Source organism: Canis lupus, chromosome 29 (assembly GCF_003254725.2).
Source record: "Canis lupus dingo isolate Sandy chromosome 29, ASM325472v2, whole genome shotgun sequence".
Taxonomy (NCBI): Eukaryota; Metazoa; Chordata; class Mammalia; order Carnivora; family Canidae; genus Canis; species Canis lupus.
The window spans coordinates 35,713,783-35,730,561 of record NC_064271.1 but is presented as its reverse complement, the minus strand read 5'-3'; the positions used below and the strand labels follow the sequence as shown (position 1 = coordinate 35,730,561).

General features: G+C 44.4%; 1 protein-coding gene and 3 long non-coding RNA genes across 13 annotated transcripts in view; 2 read left to right on the top strand and 2 right to left on the bottom strand.

Moving 5' to 3' along the window:
• The first annotated feature begins 4,667 nt into the window (after positions 1 to 4,667).
• Positions 4,668 to 8,502, top strand: LOC112650696 (uncharacterized). Its single transcript, XR_003130381.3, has 3 exons — positions 4,668 to 5,717; positions 5,932 to 5,956; positions 8,384 to 8,502. It is a non-coding gene; the product is annotated as an uncharacterized LOC112650696 (long non-coding RNA).
• The window catches only part of LOC112650695 (uncharacterized), a 29,749-nt gene continuing 17,795 nt past the window's right edge, over positions 4,826 to 16,779 (bottom strand). For both annotated transcript variants that reach the window (XR_003130380.3, XR_003130379.3), the window contains exon 3: positions 4,826 to 5,291. This is a non-coding gene — a long non-coding RNA (uncharacterized LOC112650695). The remainder of the gene's footprint in view (positions 5,292 to 16,779) is intronic.
• On the bottom strand, positions 8,766 to 15,789 carry LOC125753962 (uncharacterized). Its single transcript, XR_007406975.1, has 3 exons — positions 15,636 to 15,789; positions 14,530 to 14,672; positions 8,766 to 14,027 (listed from the first exon to the last, which is right to left on the bottom strand). It is a non-coding gene; the product is annotated as an uncharacterized LOC125753962 (long non-coding RNA).
• The window catches only part of NBN (nibrin), a 61,345-nt gene continuing 59,443 nt past the window's right edge, over positions 14,878 to 16,779 (top strand). Inside the window, exon 1 of one of the 9 annotated variants that reach the window (XM_025433503.3) lies at positions 14,878 to 15,034. In XM_025433503.3, coding sequence (XP_025289288.1) covers positions 14,998 to 15,034 — 37 coding nt within the window. In that variant the 5' untranslated portion in view covers positions 14,878 to 14,997. Of the gene's footprint in view, positions 15,035 to 15,173; positions 15,729 to 16,139; positions 16,659 to 16,779 lie in introns of those variants that run through there. The other 8 variants (XM_025433504.3, XM_025433507.3, XM_025433506.3 and 5 more) reach the window with 8 other exon arrangements.

The window sequence follows — 16,779 nt, the reverse complement described above, 5'->3', positions numbered from 1 at the left end:
TTGGTGGCTTACACAATAGAAGTTCTAGAAGTTAGATATCTGATATCAAAGGTGTTGGTGCGACTGGTTTCTTCTGAAGCTTCTCTCTCCTTGGCTCATAGATGGTGTCGTCTTCCACTGTCTCTACATGGTCTTCTTTCTTTACCTTTCTATATCCAAATTTCCCCTTCTCATAAGGACACCAGTCGTATTGGATTAGGAGCCACCATAATGACCTTATTTTCACTCTGTTGTCTTTTTAAAGCCCTATCTCTATATTATTTGAGCTATTGGTCAAATTCAGAAGTACTAGAGGTTAGGACTTCAACATACAAAATTGAAGGGAACACAGTTTAGCCCATAATAGTTGCTCTCTCAAACCATTTTTAGATCAGCACAGGAGGCCTGCTCTCTCCTTCCAAAAAGTCTTGCCACATAAATAATAAACATTTTTATGTTTTCTCATGATGTGTATGTGTGTGTGTGTGTGTGTGGCATCATCAGTCTTGACATCCAAACTAAATTTGGGGTGGGAATCCATCTTGTTTCTACAGAGATATTACAACATTAGTTCTTTTTTTAAAAAAAAGATTTTATTTATTCATGAGATACACAGAGAGAGAGAGAGAGAGAGAGAGAGGCAGCGCAGGCTCCGTGCAGGGAACCTGACATGGGACTCGATCCCGGGTCTCCAGGATCAGGCCCTGGACCCAAGGCGGCACTAAACTGCTGAGCCACCCGGGCTGCCCAACATTAGTTCTTAATACATAGTCATTAGGTCACATTTTCTCTGGGTCAGAAATCCAGATATGGTCCTAGGCAGTCCTAGACAGACTCTAGGACCATCCAGGTATGCTCAGGCTCTCGAAAGACTGCAATCAGGTTGTCCACTAGGCCATAGTTTCACCTGGAGACTCACCTGAAGAAGAATCTGTTTCCAAGCTCATTCAGGTTGTTGGCAAAATGCATTTCCTTGTGCCCCTATAATTGTTGCCTGGAGCCCGCCCTCGGCTTCTAGAGGTAAATTATAATTCTTTTCTGTATGAGCTTCATCAATGTGACTCGACTGCTTATTTTATCGAGTTCTCAAGGAGAATCTCTCATCTCAGGGAGGACCCAATCTCTCTTTTAAGGGTAACCACCTGATTAAGTAAGGCCCACCCAGCATAATCGTAATCTCCTTTGATTAACTAAAAATCAACTGATTTAGGGCTTTACTTACATCTGCAAAATCCCTTCATCTTTGCCATACTCTGTAGGCTAGAATCAAGTCAAGGTCCCACCCATATCCAAAGGGAAGGGATTATGCCTGGTGTGAATACCAGGTGGTAGGGATTATGGGGACCTCTTAAAATTCTGCCTACCAAAACCACTAGGCTATACATGAGGAGGAAAGGCAGTTGCACACGTTTTAGGTAGACTTACACTTTACCACCAGTCAGAGGAAAATAGCTGTAAAATACACTCAGGCGGGCTAGGCACTGGGCACTTTGTGCACCAAGCTTGGGACACCTTGGCAGAAGGTTGGACTTCAAGAGAACAAGCCAGCTAGGGGAAAAAAAAAATAACCACTGTGAACTGAATACTAGAGAGGTCTCCCCAAAGGCTTGTGTAAAACCCAGGGCCCTTCTCATGATTTTGAGAGGGAAGGAGAAAGCAGGACACAAAGACAAATAAAATACGAATGAAAACAATTATTTCAACCACTAATGGTATGATATCTTACGTTTGCAAGTTTTACTGAAAAATAAAGGGCCCAAAGGGGCTTTACCTTTAAGGGGTACCTTTAAGGTACAAGATACAAGATACCTTGTACCTTTAAGGGGTCCCAAAGTTTACCAGTTTCAGGTACGTCCACCTCTGGCCTCACTACATGTTTTCATAGAGCTCCAAATTTTCCTTTTTGAGCTCTTAATATAATTGTAGTTGCATCTTTCTTTTATATACGAGGTTGTGGGGGTGAACACACCCCCAAGCATGGTTTCTTTTTAAACCATACTGCCATCCTCCACATCTAACAAAAGCTTGGTACATAGTGAGCCCTTCACAAATATTTGCTGAATGAATAAGCACTGAGGCGGTTGTCATCTTCTAGAGGCAGTATCATAAATAGAACCTAGGGAGCTTACAGCACTGATAGGCACTACTCAGGAATAGACTGGGAGCATGAAAAAAGGCAAGGAGTTATTTAGGCAAGAGCCAGGGGACTTGACTTCAATGCCTAAAAATATATTACTCCTGAAAGCTAATATTTCTCAACTTCTTCTGTGTGCCAGGTGGTGCTCAGCACCCTACGTGTGTCTTAGTCCTCACAAGCATTTGCGGTTTATACTATTGTTATCCTCATTTGGAAACTGAGGCACAGAACACTTAGGCAGACTGCGAAGCTGATAACTCCCAGTGATGGAGTCTGGGACTCAAGCTCTCAACCATTGCATTATTCCCCGGGTTAGTGGGGTATCGACGTGTGAGTCAGACTGCTGGGCCCCAGGCAGAGCTGTAACTCTCACTAGACGTGTCACATTTAACCAATTAAGAGCTTTTTCTATTTCATTTCCTTATCTGTGAAGTGCAGGTATTAAGAGTGCTAGCCTCAGAAGGTTTTACTCAGGTCTAAATGAAATAATGTGTTTAAAGCACTTGCACCAGGGCCTGGCACATACAAAACAGCAGAAAATGCTCACTATGATCCTGCACTTACAGACTGAGCAGTAGGTAACTCGGAGTTAAGGGAAACCCCTGAAGATCACTATATAAGGGTTTTGGGTTTTTTTCTCATGGAACCACAGGCTATAACTATTAAGCTAGTTCAACAAGATTTTTTTAAAGATTTTATTTTCTTATTTGAGAGACAGAACATGAGCAAGGGGAGGGGCAAAGGGAGATGCAGACTCCCTGCTGAGTGGGGAGCCCCATGTGGTGGGGCTCCATCCTAGGACTCAGAGATGATGACCTGAGTTGAAGGCAGATGCTGAACCGACTGAGCCACCCAGGCACCCCAGGTTCACCAGGATTATTACCCAGAAGATAAACTCCCCATGGAAAAAAAAAAGTGGGGGAACCTACAAAATGCCTTGCTCAAGCATTGTCTAGAAATTACTCAGTGCTGTTTCATATTTTTGTTAGAGTTCTACAGGCAACTAATAGGAAGTGTCCAAAATAACTTTACAGTTATGTTTTGATGAAATCAAGGCCCACAGCTTCTGCCCCAGGGGAAGAGGTTGAAGAGGGTAATGATCAGTTTCAATCAGCTTGGCAATTTAAGCCGTGTAGGTTCTCGACCATTCTGGGAGCTTTAATGGTGGATGGGAAACCAGCCCCCTGTCACAGAGGCAGTGCAATACTGAAGAAAGAGGCCACTCTTTGTTCGTAGGTAGCAACTTTAATAATAGCAAAGGGAATTTACTTATGAGGCTGGTCTTGGGTAGCAGCAAGACCAATGGATCCCTGTGCCTGCCCTACAAATCTTAAAATCTTGTAAAGAGGACCTAACGGGCATATATACTGTGCAGGTGTTTTCAACATCACATCTCAAGGCTAGGTCCTCAGAGCAGCCTCCTGGAGTAGGAAAGGCAAGTCAACCCCACATTCCAAGGGCAGGTAGGGGTGGGGGGTTAGTCATCAGGAGTGGTGGAAGGTGGTGGTAAAGAGCCTTCAAAGTGCCATGGTCCAGCTCACGGGTCAATTGGTCATGATATCTTTTTTTGGTTACATTCCCTAATGGGTGGGATTACACATTAAAATAAGAGACAATTTTCCCTGTTGAAAATAAGGGAAAAGGCTCCTCTTTTTTAAGAACATCTGCTTTAGAAGACTTGTCATTATAAATTCTTTCCTGAAAGGTATGTAGATCCTTTTTCAAAGGATAAATAAAGCTCTGCCACCTTTGGGACCCAGCAATGTCTTTCTCAAGGGGGGTGGGTGGGGGGGAATCTCCTTGAAATGTAACCAACGGGGAAGATAGGCCCATTTCCTAGTTCAACCTGCTGAACTGTCTCCTAGCATAAAGATTTGAGAAGTCTATTTGTCCTTGGGATAAAGGCAGTTAGCTAACACAACGATCACTCCAGTTGCCAAGTGCGTTTAGGATGAACTATGTGTGACAAATGATGCTGTCAAGTCCTCTTTTTCAAGGACAAGCCATTATGCACCTTGAGAATGGGTTTGTGCGGAATGGGTTTTATCTGCCTGCCTATTTAAAAGGATGAGGTTTCTCTCAGTAATCTCTCCAGCAGATTGCCTTTGATTCTGGTTTATGCTTATTCAATAATAAAACGGTTTCCTGTCTCTTCTATATTAGGGTGCCAGAAGATTTTGTTTTAACTATGTTTCCCCAGTAGCAATGAACTTCAAACTGCAAACCCTCAGGTCTAAAGTCACACAGGTACATCAGCTCAGTCCCGACTGCCAGGGAAATAAAGAACCACGTCCCCCCCCCCCCCCCCCGAAAAGACCAGAGAGATGTTTAGCATTGCCCTGGAGAGGGCATGAGGTTTGCATGGTTTCTTTCTTCCTTCCTTCCTTCCTTCCTTCCTTCCTTCCTTCCTTCCTTCCTTCCTTCCTTCCTTTCTTTCTTTCTTTCTTTCTTTCTTTCTTTTTTTCTTTCTTTCTCTTTCTTTTTTTTTTTTTTTTGCATGGTTTCTGTTTCACTACTGAAGAAAACGAAGAAGGCCCACCTGAAAGGGGAAGTCATGAGTACTTCAGGTGGGAGGTACAGGCCACGGGGCCAGTAATGTTCTTAAACGTGCAAGTCTGAATCTGGAAAAAGGGAACATCCATCCAGCATTCACTCCTAGCTGCACAGTGTAGGGATTGCTAAACAGTAATGTCAACTGAAAAAAAAAAAAAAAGTCAACCTCAAAGTAGGTGAATAAATGCTTTATTTGTCATTTTACCGAGGACAATAGCCCGGGAGACAGTATTTCAGATTGGGCTGAAGGAACTGCTCCAAAGCTTGTCAGTTTACCGGGGATTATATATAAAAAGGGTAGGGAGTAGACGTGCTTGCAGGCAGTTCTCCAAGGTCTGCGCATCACAAGGTGTAATTTGTTGGGTTGTAAAAATGAAGGTTTATTGATTTCCACCTAGACACGTGGGGGACCCTTAGGTCGTCTTAATACATTCATCGTGTTTCTAGCATGTCTGATAAAAATATTGCCTGTGTGTCTCCACTTCACTGATTTTCTGGTTCTTCTTGTATTTGGTTTCTCCTTGAAGTCACTTGAAAGGGTCGCAGGTGGCTGCGGTTACAGTGCACAGCTAGCGCTCAGAGGACTTGGTCCAGGCTGCTGCTGAAGGGATCCATAGAGAATCTGCACCGAGAAACAGAAGATCTGCTTGTCGTGACTCTGCTACAGATTTTCTTTCCACACTTTTATCAGCTTTATTTTCCTCATCATAAAACTGTGTGTTGGTGTGAATTATGTCCCAAATCATTTGTAGTTTTAAAAATCTGTGATTTTTACAAGCAGATTAGATTTGGTGGAGTTATTATAGGCCACCTGATAGGTTACTAAGAAGGGCATTGTGAAGTGCTATTAAGATTTAAAAAAAAAAAACTGATAGGTAATATTCTTTCTTTAGAATATTAGCTCTTGTGTATCTCCAGTGTTTGAACACCTCATCCAATTTTACACATTCTAGGTGAATATGAAGCTTCATATTTACAAAGTGCCTTACAATCATCAATTATCTTCTTGAATGAATTCTTGAAGGGAGGCTTACCCATGATCCCAAAGGTTTATTTATTTATTTATTTATTTTTTAATTTTTATTTATTTGTGATAGTCACAGAGAGAGAGAGAGAATGAGGCAGAGACACAGGCAGAGGGAGAAGCAGGCTCCATGCACCGGGAGCCCGACGTGGGATTCGATCCTGGGTCTCCAGGATCGCGCCCTGGGCCAAAGGCAGGCGCCAAACCGCTGCGCCACCCAGGGATCCCGATCCCAAAGGTTTAATGCTTCTCGTTCTGTAAAGGTAAGTCTTATACTTTGGAATCTGTGACTTTATCTTCATTTATCTTTCAATTAAAAATAAATTATAGTTAAACAGCCAATTTGATTCAAGTAATCCACTGATGCTTTGGGTAACTCTGCTATGATTTGCAGATTAACTTGATTTATACTGTTTTACTCCCGTATAAAGATGAAACAATTGGGCAGCCCCCGTGGCACAGCGGTTTAGCGCCGCCTGCAGCCCTAGGATCGAGTCCCAGGATCGAGTCCCACGTCAGGCTCCCTGCATGGAGCCTGCTTCTCCCTCTGCCTCTCTCTCTCTCTGTCTCTCATGAATGAATAAATAAAATCTTTAAAAAAAAAAAAAAACATGAAACAAGACACACAGAAGTTATTTTATTCGAGTAAACTATAAAACAGAATTATTACAGTGAAATAATTCTAGTAAAGTAGAATTAGGGTTGAGCTACAGAAATAGAATTCATTTGTTCCTTACTATCTGATTGTATTCTAATAATCTTCACAAAAATAGATGACACACACTGAGTCATCACTGTTCTCCGCATGCTTCTCATTTCCCCAAACCACACCTACTTTCACAGCTCACACATAAGTACTGAACACAGGTGCAAAAGTGTTTCGACGAGTAGTTAAATTCAATAAACAGTTATATCAGGTACTCATTACTATGATAAATATTACAGATATGAAAGTGATTTAGACAGTAGGGACCCAAATATGACTTAGACACAGCCCCACCCCAAAGGAACTAGAAAGGAAGGAAAGGAATCCAATATTTGTTTAAACCCATGATGTACAGTGTAGCATCTCATTTAATACTAACAATAATACTGCAAAGTAGATAAATTTAAGCCCACTTATATGTAAGAGGAGACTGAGCTGCCTTTATTGTTACCTGTGTGTGATCCTGGGACAATGAAATCCTAGCTCTGTTAAACCTATGCTGTAGATTAACATTAGTTAGAAATTAATGGCCAAGTTAATGATATTGGGGTGAAGACAACATGATCTTTTATTTATCATTTTTCCAAGTTTTTACTTAAATTCTAGTTAACATACAATGGAATATTAGTTTCAGGTGTAAGAATTTAGTAATTCAACACACATAAAACACCCAGTGCTCATCACAAGTGCCCTCCTTGATATCCATCACCTATTTAATACCCATCACCATTCCCATGCCCACCCCAGTTCTGGTAACCAACAGTTTGTTCTCTAAAGTTAAGAGTCTGTTTCTTGGTTTTCCTCTCTTTTCCCCCCTATATTCATTTGTATTGATTCTTAAATTCCACATATAATTTCCTTCTCTGACTTATTTGACTTAGTATAATAGTCTCTCACTCTTTCCATGTTGTTGCAAATGGCAAGACTTCATTTTTTATGTATATATATATGGCACTTCTTCTTTATTAATTCATCTATTGATGGACACTTGGGCTGCTTCCACAATTCGACTATTGTAAATAATGTTTCAATAAACATAGGGCTAGGTATCTTCTGCTGAATTAGTGTTCTTATATTTTCTGGGTAAATACCTAGTAGTGCAATTGTTGGATCATAGGTTAGTTCTATTTTTACCTTAAATTTTTTTTTTAATTTTTAACTTTTTGAGGAACCTCCATACTGTTTTCCAGAGTGGATGCACTAGTTTGTATTCCCATCACAGTGTAAAAGGGTTTCCCCTTACTCCAAATGCTTGCCAACACCTGTTGTCTCCTATGTTCATTTTAGCCATCCTGATGGGTTGAGGTGATATCTCATTGCAGTTTTCATTTGTATTTCCCTGATGATGAGTGATATTGAGCTTCTTTTCATGTGTCTGTTGCCATTTAGATGTCTTCTTTGGAAAAATGTCTAATCATCTCTTCTGTCCATTTTTTTTAAACTAGATTATTGGTTTTTGGGTCTTGAGTATTATAAGTTCTTTATGTATTTTAGATACTAACCCTTCCTTTATTAGATATGTCATTTGCAAATATCTTCTCCCATCCTATAGTTTGCCTTTTAGTTTTGTTGACTGTTTGCTTCACTGTGCAAGACCTTTTTATTTTGATGAGGTTCCTATAGTTTGTTTTTGCTTTTGTTTCCCTTGCATCCGGAGACCTAATAAGAAGTTGCTATGGCCAATGTCAGGGAGCTTACCGCCTAGGTTTTCCTCTAGGATTTTAATGGTTTCTTGTCTTACATTTAGGTCTTTCATCCATTTTGAATTTATTTTTGGGCGGTGTAAGCAAGTGGTCCAGTTTCATTCTTTTGCATATTGCTGTCCAGTTTTTCAAACACTATTTCTTGAAGAGACTTTTTTCTATTGTATATTCATTCCTACTTTGTCGAAGATTAGTTGACCATATTGTTGTGGGTTCATTTCTGGGTTTTCTATTCTGTTCCATTGATCTGTCTGCAACATGGCCTTTTAAATGTTTTTCAGATAAGATGAAGGAATCAAAAAGAGAAATGGAAAATATGTAGGAGATGGAGGTAACTGAGAAAGCAAGCCTCTGGGAAAGATGAAAGGAGGTAGGTTTTAAAATTGAGCACAAATGGAGGAACGGATCCTAAACTAAAGGGCCAAATCATACCCTGATACCAGAGATAGAAAGGTAAGGATGAGGTGTATGTATAGATTTTAAAAGAAAAGAAGTTTGTCTTATGATGAGAATAAGGGCAGAGTAGGACAGAAATTATAAAGAAGTCCTTACAGGAATTTCCTCAGGAAGATAGGACCCCATATTCTTTGAAGGAGGCCAGGGGATGACCTGATCTGAGGAAATTGGCAAAGGTGTAAAATAGCTCTTCAGGATTTCAGAGAATTTTTGTTTGTTTGTTTTTTGTTTTTTTTTTTTTTTAAAGCAAAAAACTCATCATCCTACGTGACTGATGAGTCATGTTCTATAGTTCAACTGATATTAGAGCTTATGAATTTTCACTGGTTCTATGTTTTCAAAGATAGGCAGATTTAATCCAAAAACTTCAGTAGGAGGTGGTTGTATAATTGGCTCATGGTTGAGGATTATTAGGGCTCATAAATAAGTAAGCAATGAGAGAAGAGCTCTGAGACTAAAATTATTTCTGAGAGCTGCTCCCAGTACTGAGAGCAGAGCTGTGAGTAAAAGCGGTTCAAACTCCAAACCTAGTATCCAGTTGGGATGTGACGGAAGATAGGAGACTGGTCACTTAGGTAAAGTGGAAGGATCAAGTGGCGAGAGACCTGATGAAGCTAAAAAGCAGGTGTTGTGGAGTGAGTGTATAAGAAACCTAGAAGGCCAGACAGCTCCAGTCAGAAAGTAGGATATTAAAGATAAGGAAGGTACTGATGATGGAAAGATCTAAACAGTAGCCATTGAAGAGGTTATGTGTGTAAAGCAGAGGTGAAAATCACAGGATTTGAAAAAGTCAAAGAAATGTGAGGCTAATGGGTAAAATGAGTTTTCCACTTGTGTCTTGTAGTTACTTGAGAAGAATGTCAGGAGTTGGGATGGAGCAGAAAGCTCTCACATAGGTGGCAATATTCTCAATAAATATGGACAAGTTGGGACACCTGGGTGGCTCAGCAGTTAAGCACCTGCCTTCGACCCAGGGTGTGATCTTGTAGTCCTGGGACTGAGTCCCGTATCGGGCTTCCTGCATGGAGCCTGCTTCTTCCTCTGCTTGTGTTTCTGCCTCTCTCTGTGTGTCTCTCATGAATAAATAAATAAAATCTTTTTTTAAAAAAAAGAATATGGACAATGAGATAGATATATCTGCAGTGGCAGTAACAGGATTTATAGAGGGTGGGTATTCACATATAATGATCTTATCTAGGAGAGATATTGCAAGTTGGAGAAGAATAAGATGCTGAAATGGGAAGTGAAGGTGTAGGGATTTAAGGAGAAAGAGTAATCCTCTTGGCCAAAAAATATGGTGGATATCCTATGGGTCAGGAACTATGGGAGAGGCATTGGACAGGTATCCTAGAACTGATAGAGAAAAACTGATCTAGGGTGCGAGCCATATTTAATTTAAAGCAAGACATAGAGGGAAGTTTTTATGAAGACTTAAAAGATCTGGCGGGGTTTGTTTACAACAGAACAGAGGGTGGGAGCAGATGTTAGTAAGCTACATGAAACAGTGTGCATGGAATAGTAAGCAGACCAATTTGCTACTGATCTTAAACTCTATCTGCCTTCTGCCCCCTTTTTAAAGATTTTCTAAGCTCTGATTATTAGATCCATGCTGTTGCCAAGCAACAGATAAATTTTCCTCTGTCACTCTGACATTGCCCCATCTCCCCTTCTAGGGAATAAAGGGCTAAGTTATAGTGAAACCCAGCTCGAGAAGGACTTGGCCTGATGAGTGAAAATGTGTCCTTACAGTAAAGGGGCTGCAGGGCCATCAATATGTGCCAGCAGGAGCAAGGAGAATACTTTTGGGACTGTATTCTGAGGATGCTGAACAAGATGCAAATGGAAAATGAATTTGGATAAGGGAGTGTTTATTGATTTGGGAACACTCATCAGGAAGAGAAGAATGATTCCTGGTAAGGATCCTGGGAAATATGACTAGCATGATGGCTCTCAGAAGCTTGAAGAAAGTGGTGGCCCATACTCAAAGAAGTAGAAATAGAATTGTCATGGCAGATGGTGGAAGCAGGGAGCAAAATGTTCAGAAAAGTGGGCATGCTAGAGAGACTATGCCATATTAAAGCTGGATGCTCCATTATCAAAGTGACTAGGAATTTTCTGGTGAGAGGGGTATCCCATCAGTGAGAAGCTCAGTGGTGGCTCTCCTCTGTGGGTCATAGCTGATGACAAAAGATGATGTTACCAAGCTAGGTTCAAAGATAGCAACAAGGATAATAAAATCCTGAAACAACAGAGGCCAGGGGGCAGCAAGTAAACGTTATAAGGATACAACAGTCCAATTGAGTGGCAAGATTAGAGTGGCAGTCAATGGTCTTAACCTAGAGAGGGCTGTGAAGATGATTAATAGAATATGGGGAAAAGATAGAAGCTAGCCAACCAGTGTGTGCTCAAAAAAAATAAAAATAAAAAAAAAATCAAGGATGGATGAACCCAAGGCTGAAAGCAACAGCCTCCATAAAAAGTTTCAGTCTCTTCCCTAGTTTCCTGACTTGAGCCAGTTTATCAATCCAGAACCCAGTAGCTGAAGGAGAGGCAAGAATGCTGGGAGGGAGGACCCTTCAACACCGTAGTCAGAATATATGGTCATGACTTCTCCCACCCCCACTCCACCCCCAATTCTTCCCCAAAGGGACCTGTGGCCATTCCCTTGGAAAACCATACGCTGAAGATTAGAGAATGCCTGAACATTTTTAAGATTGTTGGACACAATCATTGATACCTAGGAACTCTGAGTATTATGACAGTCCTCAATTAGAGTAGAGGTATACAGGAGCCAGATAATGAACGGAGTTTCTGCCCAGATCTGGCATATAGCAGGTCCACTGGGCACAAGGACCCATGTGGTGGTCATTCCGCCAGTCCTAAATGTACAATTGGAATGGACATACTTGATAGGTAGTATAACACCCACATCAGTTCCTTGGCCAATGGGATAAGAGTTATCAAAGTGGGAAAGGGGAGCCTCTGAAATTGCACAGTCAATATATTGAATAAAAACAATATAGGAGAATGGTAGATAATAATGCCACTTTTGGTTCCCATCTAAACTCCATTTAATTCACCATACGTGTCCCTCCAAAGATCCAACAGTTCCTAGAGAATAGACGATAGACAATTCAACCAAGTAATAACCCCAATTAGAGCATATGATATCTTTACAGGAGCAGAGCCAGATGACCTCAGGTCATTGACTTGTGGTGACTGATATGATGAATGTGTTATTTCCCGACCTTAATAGAAAGTAGAATTGGAAAGCATTTGCATTCAATGAGAATGAATAATAGAAAATATTTATAGTGTTCCCTTAGGGCTGCATTGTCTCTTCTACCCTCTGTCTTAATGTAATCCTAAGAGATTTGAAATGTTTGGACATCTCGCAGAACACAACAGTGGTCTGCTACATTGATGGCATTATACTAATCCGGTTAGGTTAACAAAAATTGGAGGCCTTGGTGAAATATGTAGACTCCAGAAGAGTAAGAAAATACCTATAAATTGTTGGGGATCCATAAAATCAGTGAAATTTAAGAATTTATGGAGTTCAGAGCATACTTTTCCATGTCCTATTTAAGAAAAATTTGCTTCTCAGTCATATTTTCTTCTAGAATATTTATTATTTTACTTTCATATTTAAATTTATGACCCTTCTGGAATTGATTTTTTTGTACGTGTGCGAGGTAGGTGGGCAGCCTTCATTTCTTCTGTAGTGTTAATCAATATCTCCAGGGTCATTTATTGAACACTTCCCTCCATAAAAACCCAACTTTCCTATATTGCTCTGTACTATCACCTTTGAAAAATCAAATTACCTTACATGTGTGAATCTTTTTTAGGTCTCTCTTGACCATTTGCCTATTTTCTATCCTTGTGCCAATTGGAACTGACTTAATGACTTTAATCTTATAATGTCAGGTAGTGTAAATACTCCAGCTTTGGTTTTTGAAATTACCTTGGCTATTCTCAGCTTTTTAATTTCCATATATATTTTAGAATCTGCTTATTACTTTCCATTCAAAAAATCTTCTGGGACATTATTGAAATTGCATTGAATTTATAAATCAGTTTTGGGAGAGATGACATCTTAACAGTCCATAAACATGGTATATTATACCTGCATTTATTTAGGATTTAATTTCTGTCAATGTTTTGCAATCAGTAATGTTTGTATCATATCTTTTGACAGATGTATTTCTTTTTTTAAAGTTTGTCTGTTTGTTTGTTTGTTTATTTATTTATTTATTTATTTATGAGAGACACAGAGAGAGGCAGAGACACAGGCAGAGGGAGAAGCAGACTCCCTGCAGGGAGCTTGATGTGGGACTTGATCCCAGGACCCCGGGGATCACGCCCTGAGGCAAAGGCAGATGCTTAACCACTGAGCCACCCAGGTGCTCCTTGATAGATTTATTTCTAGGTATTTGAGGACTTCGGGTGCTAATATGCTTGTCTATTTTATGTGTCATTTTTAATTTATTTTCTGAAATACAATTAAGTTTTGTAGTTATTGTATCCAGTGACCTTATTACGTTCACTTATTAATTCAAATAATTTGTCAATATTCTTTTAGATTTTAAGTTTACACAACCATTTATGACAATGTTATTTCTTCCTTTCTGATCATTACGCTTTTTCTTTTTCTCCTCTAGGGCATTGGCTTGAGCATCCGATACCATGTTAAAAATATATGGTAGGGCAGCCCAGGTGGCTCAGAGGTTTAGCGCAGCCTTCAGTCCAGGGCGTGACCCCAGGGCCCTGGGATCGAGTTCCACGTCGGGCTCCCTACATGGGGGCTGCTTCTCCCTCTGCCTGTGTCGCTGCCTTTCTCTCTCTTTCTCTGTCTCTCATGAATAAATAAAAAATCTTTAGAAAAATACATGGTAATAGCAGATATGTCCTGGTTTCATTCCTGATGTCAGGGGGAAACATTCAATAATTAACGTTAAGTATAATGTAAGCTGTAGTTATTCAGAGATGCCCTTTATCAATTCCCACTATTCCTACTTTTCTGAGAGTTTTTATCATAAGGGGATGTTGAATTTTATCAAATTCTTTTTTGGCAACTACCAAGCCGATCCTGTGATTTTTCTTTTCTTTTCTTTTTTCTTCTGTTACTCTGATGAATTACAGTGGGCTTCCACCCTTCCATTTGTAGAAAAGCCCTGCTTAGTCATAATGATCCTTTTTTATGTACCACTTGATTCAATTTTTGCATTTAGGCTATAACAGATTGATAAATCTGCCTCCTAAAGTAACATTTTTTTTTTTCCTTCTCATTACAATTACTTTAGAAAACAAGAAATTGGGATGCCTCGGTGGCGCAGTGGTTTGGTGCCTGCCTTTGGCCCAGGGCGCGATCCTGGAGACCCGGGATCGAATCCCACGTCGGGCTCCCGGTGCATGGAGCCTGCTTCTCCCTCTGCCTATGTCTTGCCTCTCTCTCTCACTGTGTGCCTATCATAAATAAATAAAAATAAATAAATAAATAAAAAAAGAAAAGAAAAGAAATTGGGATGCCTTGGTGGCTCAGTGGTTGAGCCTTTGGCTCAGGGCGTGATCCTGGTCCAGGATCAAGTCTCATATTGGGCTCCCTGGGAGGAGCCTGCTTCTCCCTCTATGCCTCTGCCTCTGTGCCTATCATGAATAAATAATTAAAAAAAAAAAAAGGAAAACAAGAAACTATATGATCCCAAGCATGCTCTTGGATGTCTACTTTGTAAGTGTGCAGGATGTAGAATGGATTAGTGCAAGGTGAAGAAGATTAGGGGTCAACTGGAGTATTGAGGGCTTGGACCAGTTTGGTACAAGTGGAGACGAAAAGGAAGGAGAGACTCTGCAGTGTTTAGCTCCCGATTAGACGGAAGGGTAGCATCATGAAATAGAGCAGCTGGAGAACGTGACGTCAGCTTGGAGAAGAGCAGAAATAATGAGTTGACTCGGGTAACAATCTTATTACCGTCCTCGTAATGATCAATCACCATCATCGGGATTCCTACAAAGGGATGACCGCAATTTAGGAACTCGCCAGTGCACGCCATTCCATAACCGGCTGGCATGTTAATGCCTTTAATTACAAAGTTTCCTGACGTTGCTTTGTAGCTAAAAAAAAAAAAAAGAGAGAGAGAATCCCGTTCACCATCAGACACCGTAATTCACCGCACATCCGCTGAGCACCCCGCGATGGGATCCCCAGGCCGGGCCGCGCCGGCCAGCCCCGGGGTACACGCTGCGCAGTTCCCGCCGTCGACCACCAGGGGGCGAGCGGGAGCGCACGTCGCCCGCGTCCCCCCGCCCCCTCCCCCCGCCCCCGGCCTCCGCCCCGCGGCCCAGCTCCCGGGAGCGCGCACGTCCGGAGCCCACGCGGACCGCGGCAGCTGCAGCCGCGCGCTGGGCCGGGGCGCGGGGGCCTCGGGGGACCCAGGCCATGTGGAAGCTGCTGCCCGCCGCGGGCCCGGCCCGAGGTGAGGGCGGGGGGAGGGCCCGGCCCGCCGTCCCGGGAGCAGCCGGCTGCGCGGGGCCGAGGCTGCGGGCCGGGGCTTCCGGTCCCGGTGTCCGCCTTCCGGGGCCGCCGCGTCCGTCCGGCGTGCGGGGGGGGGGGGGGGGGGCGCCGCGTTCCGGGGCCGCTTCCCGGCGCGCAGGCCCCGCAGAGCCGAGTGCTGGCCGGTCGCCGCCGCGTCCCCGGGGCATCCTCCGGGGCATCCTCCGGGGCGTCCTCCGCGGCGTCCCCCGGTGCCTCCCCCGGCGCGTCCTCCGGGGCGCTCTCCGGTGCGACCTCCAGTGCCTCCCCTGGTGGGGCCCTCCGGTGCCTCCTCAGGGGCGTCCTCCAAGGGCGTCCTCCGGGGCGTCCCTTTGTGCCTCCTCCGGTACCTCCCCCGGGGCGTCCCCCGGTGGATCCCTCGGTGTGTCCCCCGGGGCGTCCCCCCGCGGCGTCCCTCGGTGCCTCCTCCGGTGCGTCCCCCCTGGGCGTCCTTCGGGGCGTCCTCCGGTGCCTCCCCCGTTGCCTCCCCCGGGGCGTCCCTCGGTGCGTCCCCCCTGGACGTCCTCCGGTGCGTCCCCCGGTACCTCCCCCGGGGCGTCCCTCGGTGCCTCCTCCGGTGCGTCCTGCGGTGCGTCCCCCCTGGGCGTCCTCCGGTACCTCCCCCGGGGCGTCCCTCGGTGCGTTCCCCTTGGGCGTTCTCCGGTGCGTCCCCCGTTCCTCCCCCGGGGCGTCCCTCGGTGCGTCCCCCGGTGCGTCCTCCGGTGCCTCCCCCGTTCCTCCCCCGTTGCCTCCCCCGGGGCGTCCCCCGGTGCTTCAGGCTTCGGGCGAAACGCGGGGAAGGAGTCCCCAGGCGGCGGGGCGGGGCGGGGGGCGCCTGGTCTTGCGCACTTTGCCCGACTCGGCGAGAAGCCGGAGACCGTTGGCTGAACGGCGGCCCCGGGACCCCTGCGAGCGCCGGCTCTCGGGAGTGCGGTCCGCGCGGAGCCGCCGGCGGGGGCGGGGGCAGGGGCAGGGCCGGGGCCGGTGGGAGCCGGTGGGAGCCGGAGCGGCCGCCGCGTGGCTGCCTCGGCCCCGGCACCTGTCGGCACCTGCAGGCACCTGCCGCAGTGGGAGGCACCCTCTGCCCTCCGTGGCCCGCCTTCTTGACTTTTGGGGGGTTGAGAACTCTCAGCAGCATCTAGTGGGCCCCGTGGGCCCACTCCTCTGGGGGGAAAAATAAGTAAACCGAGGCACGATTTTCCCCCTTGAAACAGCCCCCCTCCAGGCCGCGAGTTGCTGATGGACAAAAGCTCGGGTCCGGTTTACCTGCCCGCATGGCCCTGCCACTCCAGTGATGGACTCCCGGGCGCCCCGCCAGCCTCTGCTAGTCTCCGACCAACTCGCTGTTAGACGACAATTCGTGATTTTCAACATGTTTTTAAGCTAATGAGACTTGCCCACTTGTTTGAAACGCTCCCGTTAACATAAACGCGCAGCTCCCCCAAAATGCACACTTTAAATCGGGTCCGAACTTGCTTTGCACGGACCTGTCGGTGTTGCTCTGCTCCTGACTTCCTGAGTGGCTTGCGTTCTCGTTCTTGGGACTTTACGGCGTCGTGTACCACCTGGTAGGGGAAGTTTCTGTAAACTGCAAATGTTTCTTTACAGTTTTTTGCATCATATTTTCCCAATGGGTTTTTGGATCTGTTTAGGAGAGGTGGGGGGGGGGGGGCAGAGGGACATATCCAG